Below are 26,876 nucleotides of genomic sequence, written 5' to 3'. Positions count from 1 at the left end.
TCCTTGAGATGAGCTCTTTAACTCAAGCTTTTTGAGATGAGCTCTTTAACCTTGAGATGAGCCCTCTAACTCAGACTCCATAACTTGAGCACCTTGGGATGAACTCGTCAACTTGATCTCCTTAAAATGAGTTCTTTAGCTCGAGCTCTTTGAGACGAGTTCTTCAACTTAAGCTCCTTGAGATGAGCTCCTTAGGATGAGCTCTAAGGCTTGAGGTCTAACCTCAAACAAACGCAAAGGCTTGGCATTTACTTCGGATGACCTCTAAAGCTTGAGGTCCAACCTCAACAAATGCGAAGACTTGGACTCCACTCTGGATGAACTCAATGGCTTGAGGTCCAACCTCAACAAACGCAAAAACTTGGCCTTCACTTCATATGACCTCTAAAGCTTGAGGTCCAACATCAACAAACACGAATACTTAGACTCCATTCCGGATGAGCTCTTTAACTTGAGCTCCTTGGGATGAGCTCAAAGTTTAAAGTCTTAGCTTTGCTAAGGCATCGAATAAAGCCTTAGCATAATTTTGGGCTCAAGTCTTGTACAAGACACAAGGTCTTTTCAATGTAGGAGGTCGCACGACCCTTGCAGAGTCGGCTGAACTCGGCCAAGACCTTGCACACTTGCTCTTTTGTTTTGTTGTTGCCATTTGTTTTTTTGAATTTTGTATCTCTCTTCTTTTTTTTTTTTTTTAATGCATTGACGTTAGGCTGAGGTACCTCAACCCTTGACCCTTAGCACACCCGTTCGGCGGTAGGCGAGGTTGGACCTCGTACCACCCATTGGGTGTTTAGTCGTTTTAGGTCGAGGCCATTCGGCTTTAGACCTAAAGACTCTTCCGTTCGACGATATACGAGGTCAGACCTCGTATCGCCCCTAGGGTGTTTAGTCATTTTTTTGTTGAGGCCATTCAACCTTAGACCTAAAGACTCTTCCGTTCGGCAATAAGCGAAGTCGGACTTCGCATCACGCCTTAGGGTGTTTAGTCATTTTAGGTCGAGGTCATTCGGCCTTAGACCTAAAGACTCTTCCGTTCGGCGATAGGTTAGGTCGGACCTCGTATCGCCCCTAGGGTAATAGCCGCTTAAATGAGGTTGGCTAAAACGCTGGTCGAGATGTCGGCCATGGCTGGCCTAGATTGTAAAATAAGTTTAACGAAATTTTGCTACTTTTATTACGAGAATGAAATTTAAGGGGTCGGACTGCCTTACAAAGTCATTGATGGGTAAATACGCATAAAGGACTAACCCGTACAGCCAGTCCAATAAGAAGTCACCCAACCGGTCTGTCATAACCATCAACCCGATTGGAATAAATCACTTGTGATCAACCGTACTGCTCGTACCGATAGGCCTCATGACAAAATGCTCTAGGATCACCCTTGAAATCGCCCTGACGAAACACACCCGACCAGTCTACCGTAGGATGACCGGCTGGTCAACAAAGTGGCGCAACCTACAAGCCGAAAAACTAACTTACACAACAAGTAAAGCAGTCCAACTTGCGCCTACGGGGCGGCGATTGACAACTTGCGGCTCTGCAACCTCGACTAGTCAACCTACGTGTAGCCTGTAGAGTGACCGTCTGACCAATCCAACAAGAAGATGCCACGTCAAGCCACTTGTAGCAGGCCCATTAAATGCGTAGACCGACTTAGTTTATATAAATAGGAGGGTTTCCCCCTCACTTCTCATCTTCATCTCATTATAACATCTACTACTTATGACTTGTAATCTTCACCCTACAACATCAGTCTATATCATGGTCTACACCCCGTGTAACTGTTCACTTGTAATTTCCACTCTATAATAGCAACACGCTCATAACTTGCACTCTACATTTGCAACATGCACCATCTACAGCAACTTGCAATTGCAACCTGCACTATTTTAGCAGCATGCTTGTAACCACTTACTACTTGGAATACCACTCAGCCTCGGACTGCTCGGTTACCCTACAGTAGATCGGTCGGCTGACCTACGAGCACCCCCTCACTTATTCACAAGCATACGTATTCGTAGTGTAATCGTAATCCTCGGTTCCATTTACGCTATCATTGGCGCTGTTTGTAGAGATATGAGCGAGACACTTTGTCTGTCCCATTACATTTTTCACCTTGCTCGAACAAGATGGCAAATAACAGGAAGAGTCGGAGCTAGGGCTACACGTAGAGGGAAGGCTCAACCCGTCAGGTTAGACATCGCTCTAACAATATGGCTGAGATACTCCCTGAGAATGATCTGACAGTTAGATCGGTCGATTGGCTTGATGAACGAACTCCCATCCAACCACACAAGGCAAGATACACAACCTACCCAACCAGTCAATCAGAATCCCCACTAGCAGGTCGGGCACACAAATTTCCACCTTGCCATTTCGATGCCAATGAATGGTGCGGCCAACCCGAATCTTCAGATGCCGATGGTGTACGCTATGCTACCGCCGACGGGTTAGATGCTGCCCCCAACACCATAAGTGATTGGGGGAAACCCTGTACACTAAAGTGGACTGTTACGTATAAATTTAGGACAAAAAATAAAATTAACTCATAAAAGAAGTATTACACGTCAAAACATAAAAATAAAAATAAAAATATTACACGTTTCACGTGAGACGGTCAAGACTTCAACATGTACTATGGCTTGTGTGATAAGTAGTAGTTTCTTTCTAATTTTTTTTTTTGTGATAGTGAATATATCATTTACATTTTGGTACATGACTTTTAAAACACAATAATGTTTAAGCATTTCAAAATGCTTATTGGTGAATAAAAAAAATCAAACTTTTATATATTGTAAGAATTCTAGCCATTTTTTTTTAAAACTAGTAATTTAATACCAACATTTGAAATATTAGTTCACTTTCAGTCAATTTGTTAATATGATTAAATTTTTTTTTATATGTTTGTCCTAATGTCTTATCTTACATAATAGAGTCTTACATAATAGAGTGATATTTTTGTAAGATTGTCCTAATGTCCTAATCAATTTATATTTATTAACATAATGTTTATATATAAAAAAACAAATAATTTTTAAAAGAATTTAATTGATTTTTTTTAATGAAATTGTAGTTAAATTTAAGCCTTATTAAAATTTTTTATCAAGTAAAAATAAGTAATTAAATTTACAACAACATTTCAAAAATTTCATCATCTCACTTAAAAAAATTTAAATAAAATGATTATAAGGCACAGAAATTTAATTTGTTTCACAAATAAGCCCTAAGAAAACAATATTTAGGTTATAGCCTCAAAGATTGTGAAGAAAAATAAAATTCTCCAACCTATTAAGGATTTAAAGGGGCTAAAAAAGAATATTTTAAAACCTCAAGGGCTTTAGTGATAAATCCCACTTGCTCTCGGACACCGAGTCACTATATATGCATCATCGTAGTCCCGCTCTCTTATTGTAGACCCAAAATCCCCTTGAGATTTTTTCGCACTTTTTTTCCCGTTCAAACCCCACAGCTCGTCGCCGGTGAAATCTTCTCAGTCTACGGTCGCCGGTGAAAAGAAATTTCAAATTTTTGGGGGGTTTCTTTCCTCTCATAAGTTCTGTGTCTTCTTCGAGTATATGCATAAACCGAGAAATTTTCAATTATTCAGTTGAACTTTTGGCTTCTCCTAAATTACAAGTTTGAACTCCATGCGGATGCAAGGAGCATTTGATTCGTGAAGTTTTTTCATAGCTTTAATGTTGCACCATGAATGCCCCAATCATAGGTAAAAGAAAAGAGATTTATTTTTGCAGATACATTCATGCTAAAGTTGAATTCTTTGGTTTCGTTTTTGTAATTTGGGTATTTTTGTGGGCTTTGAGTGATTTTTATGCTGTTTCCTTGAATTATTATCTTTGCATTGATGTTTTTTCCTTGGTTTTGAAGATCCACTGCAGGGGGATTTCCCGGAGGTGATAGAAGAGTATTTGGAGCATGGGGTTATGAAATGCATTGCCTTTAATCGTAGGGGAACTCTTCTTGCTGGTATAGTTCATAAACACAGGTTTTCTATTTCTTTTGGATTGTGTCCTTTGATATGTGGAGCATTTTAGTGTTTGGAGCAAAATGTACTTCTTCAATGTAGTTAAGTAATCTGTATCATATACGGAGTATCTTGTATTGGATAAGAAGGAGATAGAGCTTGATGCTTTCTTGTTTCTTATCCTCTATTGTGGGGGAGTAGAGCCATGCAGGCAGGGATTTTGGATTTTAAAGGGAAATAGTGAATTAAAATGGAAAAATTTAACTGAATTATGTGCATTCTCACTGTTCCATCTTTTCTCTGTATGGTTTCTTCATTGTGGTTTTTCTGTTTGTTTGTTTGTTTTCACACTATTCTTAGTGTTAGGGCATCTTCTTTTGTTTTAAAATTCTGTAATTCTACCTTTTTCCTAACAAAGAAATGAATGATAAAATTGTTCAACTAGGCAGTCTGTCAGCTTTGCTTATTCAACAATTTCTTGTCACAATGTCATGCAGAAAATAATTGAATTTGTTTATTTCTTTCTCCTTGGGCTATGTTTTGTGGAAAGAGGAGAAAATATTACTAGATACACATACACTAAGATGCTTCCATTTTAGCACTGTTCTGTTATCTGCTGTTAGCTTAATTGCTTGTTCTACTCTGAGATACTTCTAAGTTTTAATATTATTGATTTACAAAAGCAAAAGTCATAGTGAAATATAATATCCTTGCAAGTGTTCTGCTCTTGGTTTGTGCTATAAGTTCTTGTGCCTTTTCAGCTGGATGCTCTGATGGAAGCTGCATTATCTGGGATTTTGAGACCAGAGGAATCTCAAAAGAATTGAGAGATAAGGACTGTGTTGCTGCCATCACTAGTGTATGTTGGTCAAAGTATGGTCACCGCATACTTGTATCTGCCGCAGATAAATCTTTAACACTTTGGGATGTTGTCAATGGAGAAAAAATAACACACATGACCCTTCAGCAGACCCCATTGCAAGCTCGTCTACATCCTGGTTCCTCCACTCCAACTACTTGCTTGGTGTGCCCTTTGTCATCCGCTCCAATGATTGTTGACTTGAGCACTGGAAGCACTACTGTGCTTCCTGTTTCACCTCCTGATGGAGGGAATGGACTGGCACAGCCTTCACGCGCTAAATTTTCAGATGGATCTGCACCTTTTACTCCTACGGCAGCATGCTTTAACAAGTATGGAGATCTGGTTTATGTTGGAAATTCCAAAGGGGAAATACTTATAATTGACCATGAAACTGTCCAAGTGCTTGGCATTGTCCCTATTCAAGGGAATGCTGTGGTAAAGAATATTGTATTCAGCAGGAATGGACAGTATCTTTTGACAAACTCTAGCGATCGCACAATCAGGATTTATGAGAACCTACTTCCATTGAAAGATGGACTTAAAATCCTATATGATGCAACTAATGAATTAAATGAGCTAGAAGGGGTAGAGAAATTGAAAGCTGTAGGGTCGAAGTCTTTAACTTTATTTCGGGAGTTTCAGGATTCCATCACCAAAGTGCACTGGAAGGCACCATGTTTTAGTGGTGATGGCGAGTGGGTCGTTGGTGGTTCTGCTAGCAAAGGAGAGCACAAGATCTACATATGGGACATGGCTGGACATCTTGTTAAAATACTTGAAGGGCCAAAAGAAGCATTAATAGATTTAGCATGGCATCCTGTCCACCCGATTGTTGTTTCTGTTTCTCTGACTGGCTTGGCCTATATTTGGGCTAAGGATTATACTGAGAATTGGAGTGCATTTGCTCCAGATTTTAAAGAACTCGAGGAGAATGAAGAGTATGTAGAAAGGGAAGATGAATTTGATCTGGTGCCTGAAACTGAAAAGGTAACAGAGTAAACTTATGTAAGACAATTCTTTTTTCCTATTTTTTTCCTCCTGTTTCTAACTTCTTGTTGCTCCAGGCAAAAGAACCTGATGTCAATGAAGATGAAGAAGTTGATATTGTGACAGTGGAGAAAGATACAACGTTCAGTGATTCTGAAATGTCACAGGAAGAAATTCTCTTCTTGCCTGTTGATCCAATTCCGGATCATCTTGAGCAGCAGGACAAGTGTGTTGGTAGTACTTCAAAACTTGGGGACAGCAACCAGTCGGGATCCCCTCACTCAGAAGAGGCTGAACAGAATGGGCAAACCACTAACCATGAATCCAGTCCTGTTGAAGGTGATATATACTTCCAATATTGATCTTAGTAATTTAAACTGTTATTAATTGCATATTTCACTAATCAAATGTAGAGCCCAGCTTTCCTAATAAATTCCTGAAGATCTTTTAGTTTTTGAAATCAATGTTTAAATATCTATCTCTATGTCAGCTTTTGAATTTGCCATTTAAAAATTTTTTAAGGTTCCAATTCAGCAAACTCTTAGTTTTGTGCTTAAAAAGTTGTATGGTTTGGTTCAGATCTTTCCCCTAAAAATGACAAAACATTGAAAGTTATAATTGTTCCAATATTCACAGTTTCTAACTTTTTACGATGTTCAAATACTGGTCTATTATTTGTATGTAAGCTTTTTATGTTTACAGATGGTATCTGTTATTAGATGCTCATGCTGGCTCTACCGATATTTTGTTTTTATGCAGCAATAGATAATTCTGCTGCAGAAGATACAAGTGCAAAACGGTTGAGAAGAAAAAGGAAGCCTTCTGAGAAGGTATTGGAGCTGCAGGCTGAAAAGGTTAAAAAACCACCTCAGAAGAAAACATCTGGTAAACGTCGAAACTAGAAGTAATGCATAGTTGAAGAGGAAATGAGTTTTTGAAAAGTTTGTGGTAGAAACCATAAATTTATTTCTGTTTTATCATTACTTAATCTCCCACCTAGGACAATTTTATTCTGTTTTTAGATACACAGAAGTTTTTATCCTGTAGTAGTGCCTTTTTTTCAATGACTACTGTCTGTTATTTTTTTTTTTTTTTTGTTAATGGCATTCTAGAACATTGCAGTCTCAAATTATTTGGCTGCCAGCAAGCTTTGAGATTTGAGGATGAACATTGAGTAGACTTTTGAGCACGTTTCTTCTTTTTCAGTTAATATTATTGGCAATATAATTCAGAAGTCATTGATGAACTTAAAAAGATGGCAGTTTCTTGCCTTTTAAATGCAGCAAATGTTCCATCTGTGTGGAAACACCAACAACATTCACTTTGTGTAAAACAAGCGTAAAATCTTTTAGATAAAATGTTTATAATTTATGCTCACTTGACAAAACAGTGTGTAAATAGTTTTACTGAAACCTATTATGCATAAAACCTTTACATCTTGATCATCTTATTATTTATTTATTTATTTATTTTATTATTATTATTATTATATCTTACTAACTAAACACTAGAAAATCTTTTTCCTGAAAAAATATTTTCCTTGTCTATTTTTTTTTTTTTAATAATGTGAAGTGAACATGTCATGAAAGGAACAATAATTAAATACTCATAATAAGGTGTGGCTACCAAAGAAGCAATTATTGAGTGTTCACAATAGGACATAATAATGGAAACTTAACAAAGTGAATGCACTTATATACACTATTATTATGAGATTGGTATTGCAAATTTCTCCAAACTTGAGTATATTCCACTCAAGGGAAAACAGAAGCCTTAAGTAATGGAAGTCAATCTTAGTACATTTTCCTTACAATTTTACATGATTTCTCGCATTTTCTACAAGACACCTAAAATTTACATGTAAAGATTCTATGTTTAGTTGCTTGATACGCTTGACCTGCAATTGCACTTGTCAAAATGATACTCCTGTTAAATTAATTAATAATCAATGTATTTGTTGGGAAGCTATAATGTTCAAGGATGAGTTTTGTTGGGCATCATGACAGTCTAATGAAAGTGGAGAAGAATGTTATCGGGAGTCGGAAATTTGGGTTTTTTTGGTGTTTTTCTTTCAATTCTGAAGATGAAGGTGCTAGAAGATTGGTCATGGATATGGAGAGGAGATGAGGCCAAAAAAAAAAGAGCTCTGTATCAGCTTTCATGAGTTCTTGTTCATCATCTGTAAGGGTCTAGGTTTAGCAAATTTGGGTTCTGGCCTTCTCATACATTGTACCTGAGTTGGAACTATTTGTGCGTTTACTAAATTTGACTTGTAAATACAGGAGTTTCTCTGTTTAACAATTATTTCTAGGAATATGACATCAGTATTTCAGTATGCAGTTGTGGAAGTATGGCATACTGAAGTCAAAGTGTGAACACTTGGAAGGGTATTCTTTGTATTACCAAATGAGCTTCTTTTTCTGTTTTTAGAGTTGCTTCTCATTTTAGTATCTTATATAACCTTTTTTTGGGTACAAGTAGTGTCATTTATAATGACTGTACATGATTTGTACTTTGGTACTGGTTTATTCATTCCTGTACCTAACAGGATTGACTGCTAGCATTTGAGTTTTCCAATCGAGTGGATATTATTAAATGGTACCCTATAACAAGCTTTCCTCTTTATTTAGTTGTTTTATAAGGGGTAAGAGTGATCATGCTTTTGTTGCATTAATGCGCACTTTTCCGTTCTTGACATATGATGGATCTACAAAAGAAACATTGAATCAGACAAGAAATCCATGAATGTCCTAGTGTAGAGGGAAGTAATCATGAAAAAAGAGTTAAGTTATGGATGGAGGCCATTTGAAATATTTGACCTTTGGGAGAATCTTCATTATGTAATCTTGTGAAATTCGGAGGTTCTCTTAATCTTTCTACAAATAATTCTTCTAATAGTCAGCAGTATTCTTCAAAACAGAGATAAGGTTGTCTTGCTTTTCTATGCCCTTCATGATGTAATTGGTCTGTGACCTTATTCACTAACATTGTTCATTTTTGTTGCACCTGATTGAAGTGGTTTAGTTGTGTAAGAATTGAAAAGTAAAGAGGAAATGTAGTATTTGGTCAAGGGTAATCTTGTCCCATAAAATACATAGATGAGCAAGGATAATTAACATTCTTTCAAATACTTTTTATGTTCTGCGTACAACAATAATTAATGTTCTATTTAACTCTTCCTTCTCATTATTTATTGAGAACTGAGTGAATGTTCTACAGGTCAGTGGATCATCTAGGCACGACTCAAGACAAGGGCTTTATATCATCAGAGAAAATATTCTGTGTACAAGCACAATGGAATGATGTGCAGTGGAAACTGGAATGTAGCTAGTGATGTCTTTACAGGAGGCTTAGACATCAAATTCATGTGTTGTAATTTCACAGCAAATTGATTTACTGTAGCATAGTTTGTATTATTTATTTGGGAGTTGGGCAGCTAGCAGCCTTTTGCATATCTCTCATGACAACCCTTTTTCTTTATATAATTAGAAGACTTACTACGTGTATTTGAATAGCTGAGTTCATGTTAGATGTTGGTAATCAGCTTAGGTAGTCTCTGACTCTCTGTACTGCAGGGAGATATAAGCCCCAAGTGCTACACTAACAAGCACAGCCACTCCAGCACTCATGAGGAGCTGCCTCTTTTCATACGGCTCGGTAAGGCTTTTAACTGCTTGCATGTAGGTCCTTGCACTTCTTGTAATTTGTCTGCCACCTTGCTCTCCCTGCTTGGCATTATCATCATAGTTATCATCTCTTTCTTTTGATTCGGAATGCATTGGTGAGGTGAACTTTGGAGGGGAGACATGTTGACTCTTTTTGAGAGGGGTAGGGGTCATTTGGGTTTCTTTCACTTCATGTGGAACAAGTTTCTTGGTTGGCATTGTTATGGTGAGGATTCCATTTTCGAACCTTGCACTGATTCTTGTCATGTCACAGTTTTCTGGAGCCAGGAAATCCTCTTGGAATCGATTCCATTTGTTACCAGCAACTAGGTGCTCCCCGTGAATCCTTACCATGTTCATGCCTTTGGTGTTAACCCTAATGTTCTCCTTTGGGAATCCTTAAAAAAACACAAGAAATGTTTATGAATCATAATGTAGATTTTGAATAAATGTCATAAACGCAGTGTTATGTTTTTAGTAATGAATGTTTTCTCCTCCAAGGAAAGGAAAAAATGTAAAAGAGGAAGCTGAGTAGCAGACCAGGAAGATAAACAAGAAACTTCTCAGCTTCCTCTTCGTGTTGCCGCTCAAAAGCTGGCCTGAAATCTTCATAGACAGGGTGGACCACCACTTGGGGCGGGCGGCTCTGCCCAGCTTTGCCACTCTTTGGCTTCATTGACATATATGACAACTTTGTGATACAAGATGTTTTCTTCTCTGATATAGTGTATGTATAGATGTGTTTTTTAAATTTTGATGATATTTGCTGTGGATGTCATCAAAAGGGTCGCGTTTATATACATGCAATTACATGTGCACTATGTAAGACATTGAGAGAAGTTTTCTTTAGATTTTAAAAAAATGTTTTCTTATTGAGGAGACTATTCTAATTTCCTTGCTTCTTCATTCTGCTTTGTGGGGCGTATGTTATTGCTTGGGGATTTTGGAGCTGAGTATTTCTTTTAGAAGAAGGCAAAGCAATATTCTTGCCAGCAATTTTTTAATTTTTTTTTCAAATTTTCAATAAAGCATGCCAGCCAGATATCATAACATTGCATGAAAGAACAAACAACATGGCAATCAAAGAGGCAATTATTGAGTGTTGAAGATAGGACTTAATAACTAAAACTTGACAAACTGAATGCACTTATAAACGCATTTGTTAAGAAATGGGTTTAGCAGATCTCTGAAAACTTGAATATATTTCATGCAAGCAAAAACAGAAGCCTTAACTTGTGGGAGTTAGTCTTAGCAGTCATCTCTATACAATTTCCCTACAATTTTAAATGATATCCCACATTTCTTTCTCCTTTTGTTAGCCTTGAATATTGCATTTCCCATAAGACATACGACACAAAATTTACATGTAATGATTCTATGTTTAGTTGCTTGATACACTTGATTTGCAATGGGATCACTTGTCAAAATGATAGTCCATAGTCTTGTTAAGTAACCAATAATCATTATATTTGTTGGAAGCTATAATGTTCATGAATGCATTTTGGAGGGCATCATGACCGTCTTATGACAGTGGAGAAGACTGTTATCAGTTATTGAAAATTTGGGTTTTCTTTCAGTACTGAACTACTGAAGATGAAAGAGCTCTGTATGTTTCAGCTTTCTGGCCTTCTCATACTTTATACCTGACTACCTGAGTTGAAATACAACACTTGGAAGGCTATTCCTTGTATTGCTGAATGCGCTTCTGTTTCTATTTTAGAGTTGTTTCTCATTGTAGTCTTTTTTTTTTGGTACAAGTAGTTTCGTTTATAATGGTTGTACATGATTTATACTTGGGTACAGGTTTATTCATTGTTTTCTTTTCCTAACAGGATTGACTGCTAGCCTTGGGCTTTACCAATTGAGTGGATATTATTAAGTGGTACCCTATAACAAGTTTTCCTCTTAGTTGTTTTATAAGGTGTTAGAGTGATCATGCTTTTGTTGCATTAATGTGCACTTTTTCCATTTTTGAGATACGAAAGAAACATTGAATCTGGCAAAGAAAGCCACGAATTGCCTAGCGTAGGAGGAGTTCATCATGAAAGAAGTGCAAGTTATGGATGGAGGCATTAGAAATATTTGACCTTTGGGTGAATCTTCATTATGTAATCTTGTGATGTATAAAGGTTCTCGTTATCATTTTACAAATAATTGTTTTAATAGCTGGTAGTACTCTTAAAAACAGAGGTAAGATTGTCTTCCTTTGTCATTTTTTATTGCGAACTGAGTGAATGTTCTACAGGTCAGTGTATAACATCCGGGCATGACTTGATACAAGGGTTTTACATCAACAGAGAAAATATTGTGTGCAAACGCAATGCAATGACATGTGCAGTGGAAACCAGAAAGCAGCTGGTTATGTCTTTACAAGAGGCTTAGATGAGAAATTTCATGTTTTAATTGCTCACTTAACATAGTTTCATTATTTATTTGGGAGCTGGATGGATAGCAGCCCTTTGCATATCTCAAATGAAACTATTTTTCCTTAAATAATTAGTAAACCCACTGTATGTATTTGAGTAGCTAAATTCAGGATAGATGTTGGTAATCAGCCTAGGTAGTCTCTGCACTGCAGGGAGATATAAGCCGTTCCGAGTGCTACAATAGCAAGCACAGCTACACCAGCACTCATGAGCAATTGTCTCTTTTCATACGGCTCGGTAAGGGTTTTAGCTGCTTTCATGTAATTCCCTGCACTGCTTGTTGTTTGTCCTTCATCCTTCTCTTTCTGCTTAGCCTTGTCTTCGTAGTTATCTTTTTCTTCTGATTCGGAATGCATTGGTGAGGTGAACTTTGGAGGGGAATCTTGTTCAACTGGTGGCTTGTGTAGGTCTGGTTTCTCGTGTCCCTCACTTGTGTTTTGTGAAGTTGTGGGAGGGGCTTGACTCTCCTCAGGAGGGGGTTGAGTCTCTTCGGGAGGGGTAGTAGGGGTCTTTTGGGTTTCTTTCGCTTCATGTGGAACAAGTTTCTTGGTTGGCATTGTTATGGTGAGGATTCCACTTTGGAACCATGCCCTGATTTTTGTCATGTCACAGTCTTCTGGAGCCGGGAAATCTTGTTGGAAGCGATTGCATATGTTACCAACAACTAGGTGCTCCCCGCGAATCCTCAATGTGTTCTTGCCTTCGATGCTAACCTTAATGTTCTCCTTTCGGAAATCTGAAAAGAAAAAACACGAGAAGCATTTACAAATCACAAGAAAAATGTACAATAAATATATCAAATAAAAAAACAGCGAATGTTTATAGTAATGAATGTTTTCTCCCCCATGGAAAGGAAATGTAGAAGAGAAAGTTGAGTAGCAGACCAGGAAGATAAACAAGAAGCTTCTCAACTTCCTCTTCACATTTCCGCTCAAAAGCTGGCCTGAAATCTTCATAGACAGGGCCGGCTGCCACTTGTGGCGGAGGACTCGGCCCAGCACTGCCACTCTTTGGATTCATTGACATATGACAACTTTGAGATACAAGATGTTTTTTCTCTCTGATATAATATGTATGTATAGCTGAGTTTTGAAAAATTTTATGATGTTAGTTTGGATGTCATGTGAAGGGTTCCATTTATATACACATGCATGATGCAAGACTTTGAGAGGTAAAAGTTTTCTTTAGATTAAAAAAAATGTTTTCTTATTGAGGAGACTATTCCAATTTCCTTGCTTCTTCCTTGTGCCTTGTTGGGCTTATGTTGGAGCTGAGTATTTCTTTTTGAAGAAGGCAAAGCTATATTCTTGGCAGCAATTTTTCATTTTTTTTAATCTTCAAATATAAAGCATGTCCAGCCAGATATCTTTGGAAAAATAATGAAGTTATTCTTAGTAGTAAAAATCCTACTTGACTTGGTGTGCTATGATTGGTTGATTGTGAAGTTACATGGCTCCGTATTAAATGCAGCAAATGTTCAATCTGTGTGGAATTTGATGGCGTTCACTTTGTGTAAAATAGGCATAAAATCTTTTAGATAAAATGTTTTTCAATCTTACTAGCTATATACTTGATGCAAGTAAAAATAGAAGCCATAAGTCATGGAAGTGAGTCTTAGTAGTCATCTCTATACAATTTCCTTAACAATTTACATGATTTCCCGCATTTCTTTCTCCTTTTGTTAGCCTTGAATTTTGCATTTTCTGTAAGACATTAGGCATGTGGAATTTACATGTAATGAGTCTGTGTTTAGTTGCTTGAATACACCTGCTTTGCAATTGGATCACTTGTCAAAATGACAGTCCCGTTAAGTAATCAATAATCAATGTATTATTTGGAAGCTATAGTGTTCAAGGATGCGTTTTGTTGGGCATCATGACAGTGTAGAAGAGTCTTATCAAGAGTTGAAAACCGGGGGTTTCATGGCGGTTTCTTTTAGTTCTGTAGATTAAAGGGCTAGAAGATCGATCATGGACGTGGAGAGGAGATGAGGCTAAAAAAAAAAAAAAAAAAGAAGCTCTGAATGTTTCAGGTTTCATGAATTCGTTCTCGATCATCCTCTTTTTTGAAGAAATTTGGGTTCTGGCCTTCTCATACTACTTTATACAATTATACCTGAGTTGGAATAATTTGTTGCTTTTATTAAATTTGGCTTGTCAATACAGGAGTTCCTCATTGAAAAGTTGCTTCAATTCTCATTGTAGTAGTAGTAGTGTCTTGATAATGATTGTATGAGATTTGTAATACTTTTGGCAAATAATTCTTCTAGTATTCTTAAAAACAGATCGAAACTAGGTTGTCTTGATGTTAGATGCTGGTACTCGGCCTAATTGGTCTCTCTGTAGTGCAGGGAGATATAAGCGGCCCCGAGTGCTGCTACAGTAATGAGCACAGCTGCGCCAGCACTCATGAGCAGCTGCCTCTTCTCGCATGGCTCGGTAAGGCTTTTAATGGCTTCCATGTAATTCCATGCGCTGCTGCTGCTGCTTGTGATTTCTCCTTCGTCTTTCTCTTTCTGCTTTGCCTTATCTTCATAGTAGTTATCGTCTTTTTCTTGTGATTCCGATTGCATTAATGGTGTGGTGAACTTTGGAGGGGGGTTATCTTGTTGAACTGGCGGTTTCTGTAGGTCTGGTTTCTCATCGTGTCCCTCGCCCGTGTTTTGTGTAGTTATGGGAGCAAGTTTCTTGGTTGGCATAGTTATGGTGAGGAGTCCATTTTCGAACCTCGCCCTGATTTTTGTCATGTCACAGTCTTCTGGAGCCGCGAAATCTTCTTGGAAGCGGTTCCATAAGTTGCTGGCAACTAAGTGCTCCCCGCGAATCCTCACCGTGTTCTTGCCCTCCGTGCTAACCCTTATGTTCTCCTTTGGGAAACCTGAAAAGGTAAAAACAGAAGTGTTGCGTTTACAATTTTACATATCATAATCTAAGCCTTAGCTTTGAATAAATATGTCTGTCATATTTTTATAGTAATGAATGTTTTCCTTAAAACCAGAAAATGTAAGAGATGAGTAGCAGACCGGGAAGATAAACAAGAAGCTTTTCAGCTTCTTCTTCGTGTTGCCGCTCAAAAGCTGGCCTGAAATCTTCATAGACAGGGTGAATGGCCGCTTGTTGTGGCCGGCTCGCCCCGCCTCTGCCGCTAGTTGGCTTCATTATATGTGACAACTTTGAGGTAAAAGATGGTTTAATTTTTTCTCTGATATAATGTATGTATGTATAGCTGTGCTTTGGAAATTTTGATGATGTTTAGTGTGGCTGTTGCGCCCGCGGAAGTGGGATAGATCAGATTGCAACAATAATTTGAGAAAGAAAAATAAATGAGGCACAGATTTTACGTGGAAAACCCCTAAACAAATTAGGGTAAAAACCACGGGCAAGGGTAGAAGAATTTCACTATGAGAAAATAGGAGTTACAACCACTCTCTAACTAACAAGGAGAAAACAAGGATAATTCTCTCTTGCTAGGAAGGAGAAATACACTCAACAAACTCTCTAATATCTCTAGTATATGAGGGAAGAATAGAATGATTTGGGATGGCTAGAATGGCAAAATGACCTCCCTATTTATAGTTGTAGATTTGGGGTCATTTTGTAGTTAGCCTAAAATGTAGGGACCAAACAATAAATACTTTTGTTCAAACTTTGTAGGTGCCTAACATTCCTAACTCCATTTAAATATTGTAGCTTGCCAAACTTTGTGTGTGGCTGCTGCCTACATTCTCTGCCGACAGTGGCTGTGTGGATTCCATTTATATACATGCAATTACGTGTGCATGAATGCAACTATGCAAGACTTTGAGAAAGAGATAGAAGTTTTCTTTAGATTTTTAAATTGGAAAAGTTATCATTTTGGTCCTTTCCCAACTGTTAATGTAGTCCTTAATTTTTAATTTTAACTAATGTGATCCTCGAATTGTTTAAAATTTCGTCAATTAAACCCTTCTGATGGACTAAAATAATGATTTCTCCATTTTTTAAATTTCATCAATTTGATCATTGAAGGGTTTAATTGATGAAATTTTAAACACTTTGAGGATCAAATCAGTTGAAATTTAAAACTATGGTTTATATTGACAATTGAAAAATAATTGAGGGACCAAAATAGTACTTTTTCCTTTTTAAATTAAAAATGTTTTCTTATTGAGGAGATTATTCCAATTTCCTTGCCTCTTCATTGTGCTATATATGGAGTTGCTTGGGGATGTAGGGAGTTGAGTATTTCTTTTTGATGAAGGCAAATCAAGAACTTTTTTTTTCCCTTTTTTATTTTATTTTATTTTTAAATGCAAGGCATGCCAAGTGCCAACCAGATATTATTGAAAAATGATAAAGTTACTCTTTTATACTCCTAATTTTTCATTTTTCACTATTATTGGTCATATTAACTCTTTCTTTATTATTTCTTTTAAAATAATTTTTAAATTTAATTTTTTTTATATTTAATAATATTTTTAATGTCACTTCTAAATATTATTGAAAAATGATAAAGTTACTCTTTTATACTCATTATTTTTCATTTTACCTATTTTATTTACTATTATTGGTCAAATTAACTCTTTCTTTATTGTTTATTTTCTTTAATAATTTTTAAATTTGAATTTTTAAATATTTAATAGTACTTTTAATGTCGTTTCTAAATATATAACTTTTGTATACTAATACTAAACTTAATATTATGAAAATTTGAATTAAAAATTTTGTCTGAGGTGTGTAATATGTTTTGTTTCTCAAGTACTATTGACTCTATTATAATATAGTATATGTCTATACATACTTTCTCAACCTATTGAAGTACAAATAATCAATACTCCTACTAAAGTTTGAACCTGTAACTTCTTATGTGAGAGAGTCAAAGAGATGTTATTGAGGTACAAGCTAGCTACTTGACACACGGTGTATTATGTTAGTTGATTGTGAAGCTATAGGGTTTGCTATTAGACCGTCGATAATTATAGCGCACTACATTAGTACATTATACGGGGATTACTGTTTTAAGAAATATAAAATTGTTTTGTGACTTCCAGTAAAAGCATGGCTCCCGAATTAGGTGTTTTGACATAACTACTTGATAAATTAATTGCAATCGCTGTTGCTGGTTACAAGCTATTCAATTGAATTGAAAGTGTTTAATAAAGCTATTCAATCTACTTTAGGGTATCCACTATCCTATCTAATTAAAACATCTTTATTTGATTTTAATATTATTGTGGCATGATTATTTTTGGTCTTCCGTCAAAAAAAAATATTGAAATGTCGTTAAATACATGGACATTTTGATCTTTTTTTATATATATACAAAATAGGTTAACCTACTATATTTTTATGTTTTTTTTTGAAAATCCGTAATTAAAGTCCGAAATTTCCTTGTATTCAACAAAATTTAAACTGTTTTGTTGATAGATGACAAAAAATGGTTATGCCACAATAATATTAAGATCAAAACTAGATATTCAAAAAAAAAAGGACTAAAATAAATTGTCTCCTATAAATTGAAGACAAAAATAGAATTAACTCTAATAATAATAATAATAATCTATTGGCACGAAGTGACTTTCTCATATGGGAGGGAGTTATTATTATTATTTTTTTTTTTGAAGTTTGGGAGAGAGTTCTATTACATGTACTCTCAAATCTTACTTCCTAAATTTTACTCCGTGATGTGGCTGATACCGATAAACTAAAATTTTCATTTGGGTCTCAAATACAAATGTTTACATCAAGATTTTGTGTGTGGAAATAAAAATTGAGAGAGTATTCAGGCGGTTTAAGTCTGTACGATATTGACTCTTTGTTTTTAGTAGGTTGAGAAAATAATTACTCCATATTAAAGATACTACATGTTAGCTGAGAGTAGTACTAACAAAATAAAGAAAAAGGTACAAATATGTCACTAAACTATTTGGGGAATAACGATTAATGCTACAAATATGTCACTGAACTATTTGTGGAATAACGATTAATGCTACAAATATGTCACTGAACTATTTGGGGAATAACAATTAATGCTACAAATATGTCACTGAACTATTTGGGAAATAACAATTAAGGCTCTGTTTGACAGAACTTATAGCTTATTTTAAGCTATTAATAAACTATAAGCGCTGTTTGATAATGTTCTCAAAATAAGTCAGTAGCTTAAAATAAGAGCTTATTTTGAAAAGCTATTTTAAGTAGCTTTTAAAAAATAAGCTAGTAGCTTCTTAATTTTTTTCTATCTTCATTCTTATTATTTTAAATAAATGACATCTTTTATCCCCTTCAATTAAAATTATTTTGACATTTTTTTCTTCAATATGTTTTGTTGTAATTTCAACTTGACATTTGTGTGTTTGAACATTAATTTTTATATGAAATAATTTTATGAACTATAAATATTTTGTTTTACTTTATATATTTTCAAATATATGTTCTTACTTTATATTTTATTAAAATATATATTGGTTTCATTATTTTATATTTTAATATGTAAACAAACCTATTTAAATTCAAAACTATTTAAATTTTATGAAGATGTCATTTTTAGTCTTTTTATATTTATCAACTTATTAAAAAAGCTAATTTTACAAAACATTTTTAAACATAACAGCTATTTTAACAACTCTTCAGATTTCAACTCCTAGCTTATCACCTACTTTTCAGCTTTCAGCTACATTTTCAGCTAGGTTTGCCAAACATAGGTTACATAGCCTAAGCTATTGAACTCGAATAAGCTCCAAATTCATCCCTAAACCTGGAAAAAAAGAGCAATTAACATGTTTAGCATGTTTATAACAAGTTTGTGTTGATTAGAATGTCATATGTAATTTTTATTTTATATTTATTATTATTATTATTATTATTATTATTATCCTACTAAGCATTTGACCCTAAAAAAAACAAACAAATTAAGCATAACTAATACAGTACTCCGTAAATAAATTTAACTACCATAACTAATACAGTACTCCGTAAATAAATTTAACTACCAATCAACACCTTAATAGGGGAAATGCTAATTGCTTAGTAGGATAATAATGCTTAGTAGGATAATAATAATAATAATAATAAAATATAAAATAGAAAATACACATGGTATCCTAATTACAAACTTGTTAATCTGTTAAAAATATTAATTGCTATTTTTTTCAAGTTCAAGGATAAATTTAAAACTTATTTAAGTTCAGTGGCTTAATTGCTATCTCAAAATAGTTCAGTGACCTATTTTTATATTTTCCCAAAAAATAAAGATTACTTAAAATTAACAACTTGGAATAATTAAGGGGAAAATTTGGGGAAATAGACTCACTGTATCACTATCCCCTATCCCCTCATCTGTCGTCATGTTTTAGTCCTGAAAAATTCCAGTTGTTGACTTCCGCTGCTCCGATCATTTTCTCAGCAGCAACGTTATGGCCGGAAATTGGCTGCCGCCGGCCCAAATCACCGGAAGTGGCCGGCCAGTGCTACACCCCGGTGAAGTTGAGTGCTCACTCCTCTCCATGGTAGACCTCCTATCGGAAGAAAATCCCAGCTTCCCCCACCTCAGGTCTGGCCTTCTCATTCTCACCACTCACCGCCTACTCTGGCTTCCCGATTCCACCATTCCCGCCTCCACTGGTGCCGCCGTCTTCATCCCCCTTGCTTCCGTAACACACATATTCTCTGCGAAAAAATCCATCAAGGCTATGTTTGCTAGTCCTCGAATCCGTTTCCAGGCCTCAGCCGACCCGCAAGGTCGAATCGAGGAGAGAGGTTCGAAATCGGTGGTCATAACTCTGATCATTCGGGGCAAGTCGGATGTGGATTCGTTTTTGGAGAAGTTTTGGGAGGCCTGGAGAGGGAGGGCTTGGGAGGAAGCTGCAAAATCAAAATCCGGATCGGATGATCCAAGTAGTTCTGGCTCAGTGTCCAGTTCGGGCGGGGGCAGCCTAGCTGTGAGGATGCCGGTGGTTGGCGTAGCTGGGATACTGAGGAAAGAGCAGGAAATGTGGGAAAACACTGATAAGAGCTTGCAAGATGCTTTTCAGGATTTGAATGCCCTCATGGTAAGCAAGTTTTGTTTTGTGCTTATGTATGTGTATGCATTGTACAATGCGAATAATTTATGTATGTGTCTAATTCTACAAGGTAAATGAAAAATGCATTCACTAGTTGTCATTAGATTTGGAGAGAGGGGGAGAAAGTTAAGTAAAATCCATTTACTCTTCAGTTATTTTCAAATGTGAAAAGAATTATGCTTTTGTTTTAAAAGTCTATTTACTTTTAAGTAAGCACAATGCCATTGAGGTTATTTAGATGTTCAAATGTGCTGATGGCCACCTTTGTTTGTTCTAAAGTCCAGCTGATGCCCTTGATTCTCCATTTCTTGCTCGAGTATATGGTAGCCAAATATACCTTTTAAACCTTGCCACCCATTTCCATTTTCTAGGACTATTTATTGACTCATCCACACTCTGCTTCACATCCTAGACGATCATCTCACCTTTCCTTCAGTTGTACAATTTTTGGGCTTCTCACTACTGAGGAGTTATTGTCCCTGCATTAAGTTATCTTTGCCAATATAATTGAGGTGCTTTTGCAATATTTTTTACAAATATTTTTTAGTAGGTATAAATATTTCTTTACTATCATTGAATCCTAGGCAGGTAGTTTAATCAGAGTTTCTCTGAGGTCGATGCTTGAGGAGTCTGAGTAAAAAATAGCTACAGTTGTGTAGTTCTGAATATTAGCAGGCTATAATCTGACTTTTCTGGATTATTTTGTTAATGGTACTTGGTTGGCTTTAGATCTACTTATTTACTGCCTTATCTAAAAGGTTCGGCAATAATAATATTAAAGGTACATTTATTTGTAAGATAACTGTGATTATCTAAGTACTCAGGTAAAGCTAAATAACAATTATGAATTGTTTCACAGAGTAAGGCTAAAGAGATGGTGATGCTAGCTGAGAAGATGAGATTGAAACTTCTTTCCAGTTCGAGCTCTCACACAGGCACAAATGATGAGGATTTGGGTACAAAGGAAGAGATGCAAGATTGGTTACTAAGTGTTGGTATAGCATCTCCAGTTACCAAAGAGTCTGCAGGTGCCTTGTATCATCAACAATTATCTCGACAGGTATCTCCTCTTGGCGTTGTCTGTGCTATTATTTGGTGCAATTGTAATTACAGGTGATTAAGATAGAGATATTGTATAATCTTGAAATGGAGTTTGATGGTTGTAGAAGAAATCAAGTTGTGAATAACTTGTATTGGTAACTTGAATTTGCTACATTTGAAAAATTAGTTAATGGGTAGTGTCATATTTTTAGGAAAGTAAAATTTTTTAATCACAGACCAAATCCTGGATGCTTTACTATTGGCTTCATCAAGAGCAAATGTGTTATTTTTCCTTATCTTCTCCTTTTTTGTGTGTGGTGATCAGGACATAGATTTAAGGATTGATGTTGCACAATGTGGAATATTTTAATTTCCACTGCTTTATCTTTCTGTTATCAAATGTCTGCGTAGAACTGTAGAAGTATTGCAACATACCCACTTATGTGCGGTTTTAGTTGGCAGATTTTATCAGGATTCCCCTTGATAGGGCAGGAGGAATGATTAATCTCATTGATGCTTATTGCCTATTCAATCGCGCCCGTGGAACAGGTAATCTCTGTGCGCACATGCGCAAAACATATATCCACCATTATCATGAACCTTCTTTATAGAAGTATATTGTTTTCACTTTTTTATTTTTATTTTTTAAAAAAGTTATTCAAGTTTCATGTTGAAGTGTTGAACCCTTTCTCAATTTTAAAATAATTTTTATAATTGTTCTATCTTTTTACAGAATTGATATCCCCTGATGATTTGATGCATTTTGTATAATTGTTCCCTCTTTTTCAATTATTATTATTATTTTAAAACTTTGCAGAATTGATATCCCCTGATGACTTGATGCGTGCATGTTCTCTATGGGAGAAGTTTGATGTGTAGGTCTTACATTTTCTTCAAAACTACATGTGTTTCTCACTTTCTATTCTCTTGCATATTTTATTTTCTGCATATGTCAATCTTTCATTTAACAAAATTAACATAAGAGAAAAGTAAAAGTATATATTTCATATTTGTAACAGTCCTGTGATGCTTCGCAAGTTTGATAGTGGTGTTGTGGTCATCCAAAACAAGAGCCAAAGTGACAATGAGGTAATTTCTATTATACCACAAATGATGTTATGTTGATGCTACCCTATCTGGTGAAAGTACTGTGCGAATAAGGCTCCCTTTATTTCAGTTATAATTTGTCATCATAGTATCTTCTTTTCTATACAAATCACTTTAACCATCATTTAACTTCAGTTTCTTAATATGAATAGACAAGTAGGGTCTTCAATCCATGAGTGCTAGGCGTATTTGATGTTATAACATTTATGATGCAAGACATGCAACTGGACACATAGTCAAGACAACTTGATGCTAGATGGATGAATGTTTGCTAGGACAGCATGCCAAGACATTGGATTTCCCCTACTGTTTTACTTCCTGGAACCCTAGTTATGTTTGATTCCAAAAAAAAAAAAAACAAAATTAATTTCTATGTTCTCAAATTTTGGAAAAATATGGAAATGATGAAATAGCGCATCATTTGAATTAAAGAAGTAAAACTCTTTTGTGAAATCTACCCCATACTGGTTGGGGACAATTTTGCAATTGCCTGGATGATGTTTTAATGTTTCCTCCAATTCTGCCCAACTCAAAGCTCTGCTGTTGTTCATTAGGTCTTCGGCAGAGCAAAATATCCACAGAAGAACTAAATAATCTAAAACTAGGCTGAAAGAAGTTCATTGTTAACATTTTCACTGCGATGGGGAACTGCTGTGGACACAAAATGCACAATGTTGCATTGTTGCTCAAGTGTTCAGTTTTTTGTTCTTTCACTACTACTTTCCCTTTTCAGTGGGAATGTAGGTACAAGCCCATGGTTGAGTAAGCTAGGGCAAAAATATGTGTTGCATTCTTGAATGATGAGATGCTGTTTTAAGTGTAACAAGCTTGATCTTTTCCTAGAAGGCTTTGGCATTCTAGCATGCTGGTATTGATTAATGATGTTCACATGGTTTGCAAAGTAATTGAATTTTTTCAATTACTTGAAACTGAAACATATGATTTACTTGCTTTCTTTTATCAATCAATTTGTACTACTACATCCAGGTATTTGCTAGGATTAAATCCTTGGTGACTAAAGCTGATGCTTTACGAGCTGGGATCAGTGCTAGTGATGCTGCAATGACTCTTGGGGTTGCTCCAGCTATGGCCAAGGAGCATCTTCTTGCTGCTGAGGGGAAAGGTATTTCTTTGCCAAATCATTTGCAATGCCATTGCTGTGCATAATGTGTTATTAGTCATTGATGGATTGTTATCAGGCTACAATGCCTGTAAGATATGGTAGTTAATTTTTTACCAATGAGCATGTATTTTTTTTTTTATAATATATATTTCTAGTGTTCCAAGACTTCCAAATAATATTGCACATGCATTTTTATTCTGTAAGCTTTACAAGGAATTTACTAAGAATACATTTTATTTACCGTCCTTCCTTTGCTGTATCAAAAGAAAAACAATAAGAGAACAAATGCTTTTAGTCGGCAAGATTAGGGTTTTGTTTTAAAATTTTTTTTTATGGAAACACAATCAAAGTCCAAAAATCAGTTTATATACACAGGCAATTAACAGTGCAACTTTATACTGTTTTCAGGATTGTTATGCAGAGATGTAAGCCCTGATGGATTTAGGTTCTTTATCAATCTGTTTCAAGACATTGATGCTGATGATATATACTTGTAAGTAACAAAAATACACTTCAGCAAATCAAACTATTGGAATATAAAAATTATCTTTCTTCTTTATTTTTTAGTATGATGGTATTCACACTTTTGTTGCATTTTTATGGGGCACTGATAAACTTCCTCAAGTTATTTCCTTCATAAATATGTTGAAGTTTTTGGGGATGTCCATTCATTAATTTTCTTTTTAAGGACAACAAGAAAATAGGCTTCTTAGTAAAATTTAAGAGTACCATTTTGAATTAGCTTTCTTGCTTGAGGTGGTCTTATGCATGTTATTTGTTATATGGTGAATAAATATCGCTGATGCTGCCCACTAACTGTGAATTTTTAAGATCTTGAAGAAGTTTGGGTTCAGTAAAAGTTAACAGATGCAAAGAAAACGCACAAGACAACATGCTTTTTGCTATTGTTATGTCATTTTCTCTTTGATAGGAAATGCTAATTTGCTATTTTTCGAAGGGTTTCTAGATTATGTGTGTGTGTGCATGTATTTATTTATTTTTCTTTCTTATGATTGTTAGAACATATTATTATAGTTGGTACCATAGAACGCAGGGTTTCTAGATTATGTGTGTGTGTGCATGTATTTATTTATTTTTCTTTCTTATGATTGTTAGAACATATTATTATAGTTGGTACCATAGAACCCACAAAGTTTGATTTTAAGATTACATGAAATCGAGTATGGAAAGGTCCATTTCTGTAATAATAGGTTTGGATTATTTAATTAGTGAATGTGCAGCCAATTTAGTCCAGTATAGCCATAAAATCAAAAGATTTAAGGCATAGGCTTGGGTACTAAGTAGTCATGCTTCAATTGGCTTTTTAGTCATGTTTAAGAGTATCAAAACTTGAAGTAAAATTTACACATTGACCAAGAAAATGGCAAATAGGAGAATATTAATGGGATGGAGGGAATATGTTGATTTATACTTATAATTTGCTATTGAAGAGAAACTTGTAGGGAGCTTCTGATAGATTACTAGTAATTTTATTAATGGTAGCGCTGATTGACTTGTTTGTTCAACTGTGACATAATTTTGAAACAAAATCAGTAAGAATGTTGCATGCCCATGTGGTTAGTGGTATACTTACTAAGATTTCAAATGTATAACAAACATGTAATTAATATGGAGTAATTAAATTATTTCCAAGTACAAGATATATTATTGGATTGAATGGGAATTGAACAATCAGTTAAAGTGTCAATGAGCATTATGATATTGAATATTTACTTTAAACTGAATGAACATTTTACCAATGGATATTCAGTATTTCAGTTTAAAATGTGTTAAACATCCCATTCAAGTGTAATGAATACCTTTCCAGAGCTCATCTTGCTAGGTAAGTTTATGCTCATAATATAATTTTATTTTCTTTTGTATGATAGTAAAATGAGATTTTACATAATAAATCAATTTATTTGATGGAACTTTAGAAAAAAAATAAATCATTATTTCTATATTAATTTACCATGGGAATCCATATTGCCACCCCCTGAATGAGGTAATTTGGATAACCAAAAAAAAAAGCAAATAAATTTTCTTGCTCCCTTTGTTCACAGTGCTCATGAGTTTAGTGAAATTTGCAAACTTAAATATTTTGATATTTTCCCTGTATCAGTAGGCATTTTTTTGAATGGATAGGCTGATAGGAGTGATAGATTTTCTCTTGAAACTTAACTGCTCATGGAATTTTCCCTGTCATCCCTTTCCAGAGTGAATGAGATTGGAACATTTTTGTTTCTTTCGTTATGATTTTATATAAATGAAAAGAGACGCTGGGAAATAATTATGCTGAGTGGAGAAAGAATTCGTGATATGTGTGTCCATCTTTAACTGTCTGAGGCTTTTTCTTGAACCACTAGACATGACATTACTAGAATTGGATGTTCTGCATCAGAATTGGATGCATTATTTTTCCATTGCATATGGGTCTATGGAATTAAGTGAATCAGAATGCTTTTAATTGAATCGATGATTGTTCTGTATTTATACTAAAATTGTAGGAAATTATCTGATAATATTTCAATTTCATGTCAATGTGTTCCATGGAAGTTGTGCTATTGCTTTGGGATGTCTTGTTTGTACAGCTCCTTAAATTAGCTCTTCAAGATTTGAAGTCTGTATTTGTAATTGTATGCATATTTGAGTTACATTACCTGATGAATGCTGTTTAGCTTCTGCTCTTTGCAATTCTGCATTGCACAGCTTTCCTCAGAGTTAAAAACTAAGTTGTGTTATTCATGTGAATCCTACAGAGTGAAAGATCATGGAACCTATGCGAAATGGATAGACTCCGCCTCAGCCTAAACGTATTATTTTGTACTAATTCTTTACAGTTTTATACTTTGAAGCTGTACTGTTTCCAGGCAGACTGTTATTAGCTGGAATGATGTTCTGACTATTGCCTTCTTTCATGATGTTGTACATTTTCCAGGTGATAACGATGATACTTTAGGCAGACTGTTCTTGCTCGGCAACAAAATCCAAACACGCAAGAAAGATGTTTAAAGGGAGAAGAACAACTAGGTAAAGAGGATTTTTCTTCTCTTCTCTGCGATAGGTGTTGTAGACAGAGATTGATATTTACATGCTCGTCTACACAAAAAGTCTAATCCCAGACAATAATGAAATTTGTGTTAGGTTGCTAAATGTAAATTAGCGAGATGAAGCACGGAGAGAGAGATGGGGATAGACCATCTATTTGTCTATTCTCGTGTGCTTCAAATCGAGGCATGTTCTTGTTCCAAAATGATTTTGTGGTTTCCTTTGGTTGTGAAATTTATTATCCTTTCTAGATGAGGTTTGAGTGCTAATGTAGTTGTGAATTTGTGATATTACATCCCCAGACATATTACAATTTTAGATTATGACTGTTTTATGATCATAGATGGTGTAAAATTCATATAAAAATGTTTTTTTTTCCTCTTAAAAATGTCGCTTAGTTGTTAACTCTTAATGTAGCAGTAAAACTCTTTATATTTTTTACTGTCATGAACGGACTATCTTCAGTCTACTTAGAAATTAAATACAACCGACAGCTCAACTGGTCACATGGGTGAAGTTTGAGAGAAGAAATTAAATACAAAAGAAAACTAATTATATCACATCATAAAGGAAATATTACGGAGTATAAGATAA

At 35.2% G+C, this 26,876-nt stretch overlaps 3 protein-coding genes across 4 annotated transcripts; 2 read left to right on the top strand and 1 right to left on the bottom strand.

Moving 5' to 3' along the window:
* The first annotated feature begins 3,423 nt into the window (after positions 1–3,423).
* Positions 3,424–9,345, top strand: LOC116029384 (protein RBL). The gene is made up of 6 exons (XM_031271365.1): positions 3,424–3,724; positions 3,886–3,984; positions 4,744–5,831; positions 5,909–6,170; positions 6,591–6,716; positions 9,051–9,345. Exons 1-6 carry the CDS (start codon positions 3,706–3,708, stop codon positions 9,065–9,067), a joined length of 1,611 nt encoding a protein of 536 aa, XP_031127225.1. The 5' UTR covers positions 3,424–3,705; the 3' UTR covers positions 9,068–9,345.
* LOC116029846 lies at positions 9,067–15,154 on the bottom strand. The gene is made up of 6 exons (XM_031271885.1): positions 14,945–15,154; positions 14,255–14,799; positions 12,807–12,930; positions 12,102–12,658; positions 10,037–10,262; positions 9,067–9,894 (listed from the first exon to the last, which is right to left on the bottom strand). Exons 1-6 carry the CDS (start codon positions 15,078–15,080, stop codon positions 9,377–9,379), a joined length of 2,106 nt encoding a protein of 701 aa, XP_031127745.1. The 5' UTR covers positions 15,081–15,154; the 3' UTR covers positions 9,067–9,376.
* A 4,059-nt stretch (positions 15,155–19,213) lies between these two features.
* On the top strand, positions 19,214–26,670 carry LOC116030374 (vacuolar protein sorting-associated protein 36). Of its 2 annotated transcripts, XR_004100404.1 has the most exons (10): positions 19,214–19,951; positions 20,823–21,023; positions 21,460–21,553; positions 21,822–21,879; positions 22,024–22,093; positions 23,099–23,234; positions 23,643–23,727; positions 25,994–26,047; positions 26,173–26,264; positions 26,379–26,670. XR_004100404.1 is itself a non-coding variant. In XM_031272606.1 (9 exons), the coding sequence occupies exons 1-8, from the start codon at positions 19,316–19,318 to the stop codon at positions 26,043–26,045; spliced, it is 1,332 nt and encodes a 443-aa protein (XP_031128466.1). In that variant the 5' UTR covers positions 19,214–19,315; the 3' UTR covers positions 26,046–26,047; positions 26,173–26,670. The 2 variants fall into 2 exon arrangements, 1 of the variants encoding a protein (XP_031128466.1); XM_031272606.1 differs by having other exon boundaries at positions 26,173–26,670.
* The last annotated feature ends 206 nt before the right edge of the window (positions 26,671–26,876 follow it).

This window comes from Ipomoea triloba, chromosome 9, assembly GCF_003576645.1.
Source record: "Ipomoea triloba cultivar NCNSP0323 chromosome 9, ASM357664v1".
Taxonomy (NCBI): Eukaryota; Viridiplantae; Streptophyta; class Magnoliopsida; order Solanales; family Convolvulaceae; genus Ipomoea; species Ipomoea triloba.
The sequence above is the reverse complement of the archived record's forward strand: the minus strand, read 5'-3'. Positions and strand labels throughout refer to the sequence as shown.

Bases quoted from the DNA above. Each gene is read 5' to 3' on its own strand.
- LOC116030374 (XM_031272606.1), top strand. From the start codon at position 19,316: ATGGCCGGAAATTGGCTGCCGCCGGCCCAAATCACCGGAAGTGGCCGG. The intron at 19,952-20,822 runs GTAAGCAAGTTT...ATTGTTTCACAG, and splicing joins AGGATTTGAATGCCCTCATG to AGTAAGGCTAAAGAGATGGT. The intron at 21,554-21,821 runs GTAATCTCTGTG...AAAACTTTGCAG, and splicing joins CAATCGCGCCCGTGGAACAG to AATTGATATCCCCTGATGAC.
- LOC116029384 (XM_031271365.1), top strand. The intron at 3,985-4,743 runs GTATAGTTCATA...GTGCCTTTTCAG, and splicing joins TAGGGGAACTCTTCTTGCTG to CTGGATGCTCTGATGGAAGC. The intron at 5,832-5,908 runs GTAACAGAGTAA...TTGTTGCTCCAG, and splicing joins TGGTGCCTGAAACTGAAAAG to GCAAAAGAACCTGATGTCAA.
- LOC116029846 (XM_031271885.1), bottom strand. From the start codon at position 15,080: ATGAAGCCAACTAGCGGCAGAGGCGGGGCGAGCCGGCCACAACAAGCG. The intron at 12,931-14,254 runs AATTAGGCCGAG...ATGAATCCAAAG, and splicing joins CCCTGCACTACAGAGAGACC to AGTGGCAGTGCTGGGCCGAG. The intron at 12,659-12,806 runs GTCTGCTACTCA...TTTTCTTTTCAG, and splicing joins GCTTCTTGTTTATCTTCCTG to ATTTCCGAAAGGAGAACATT.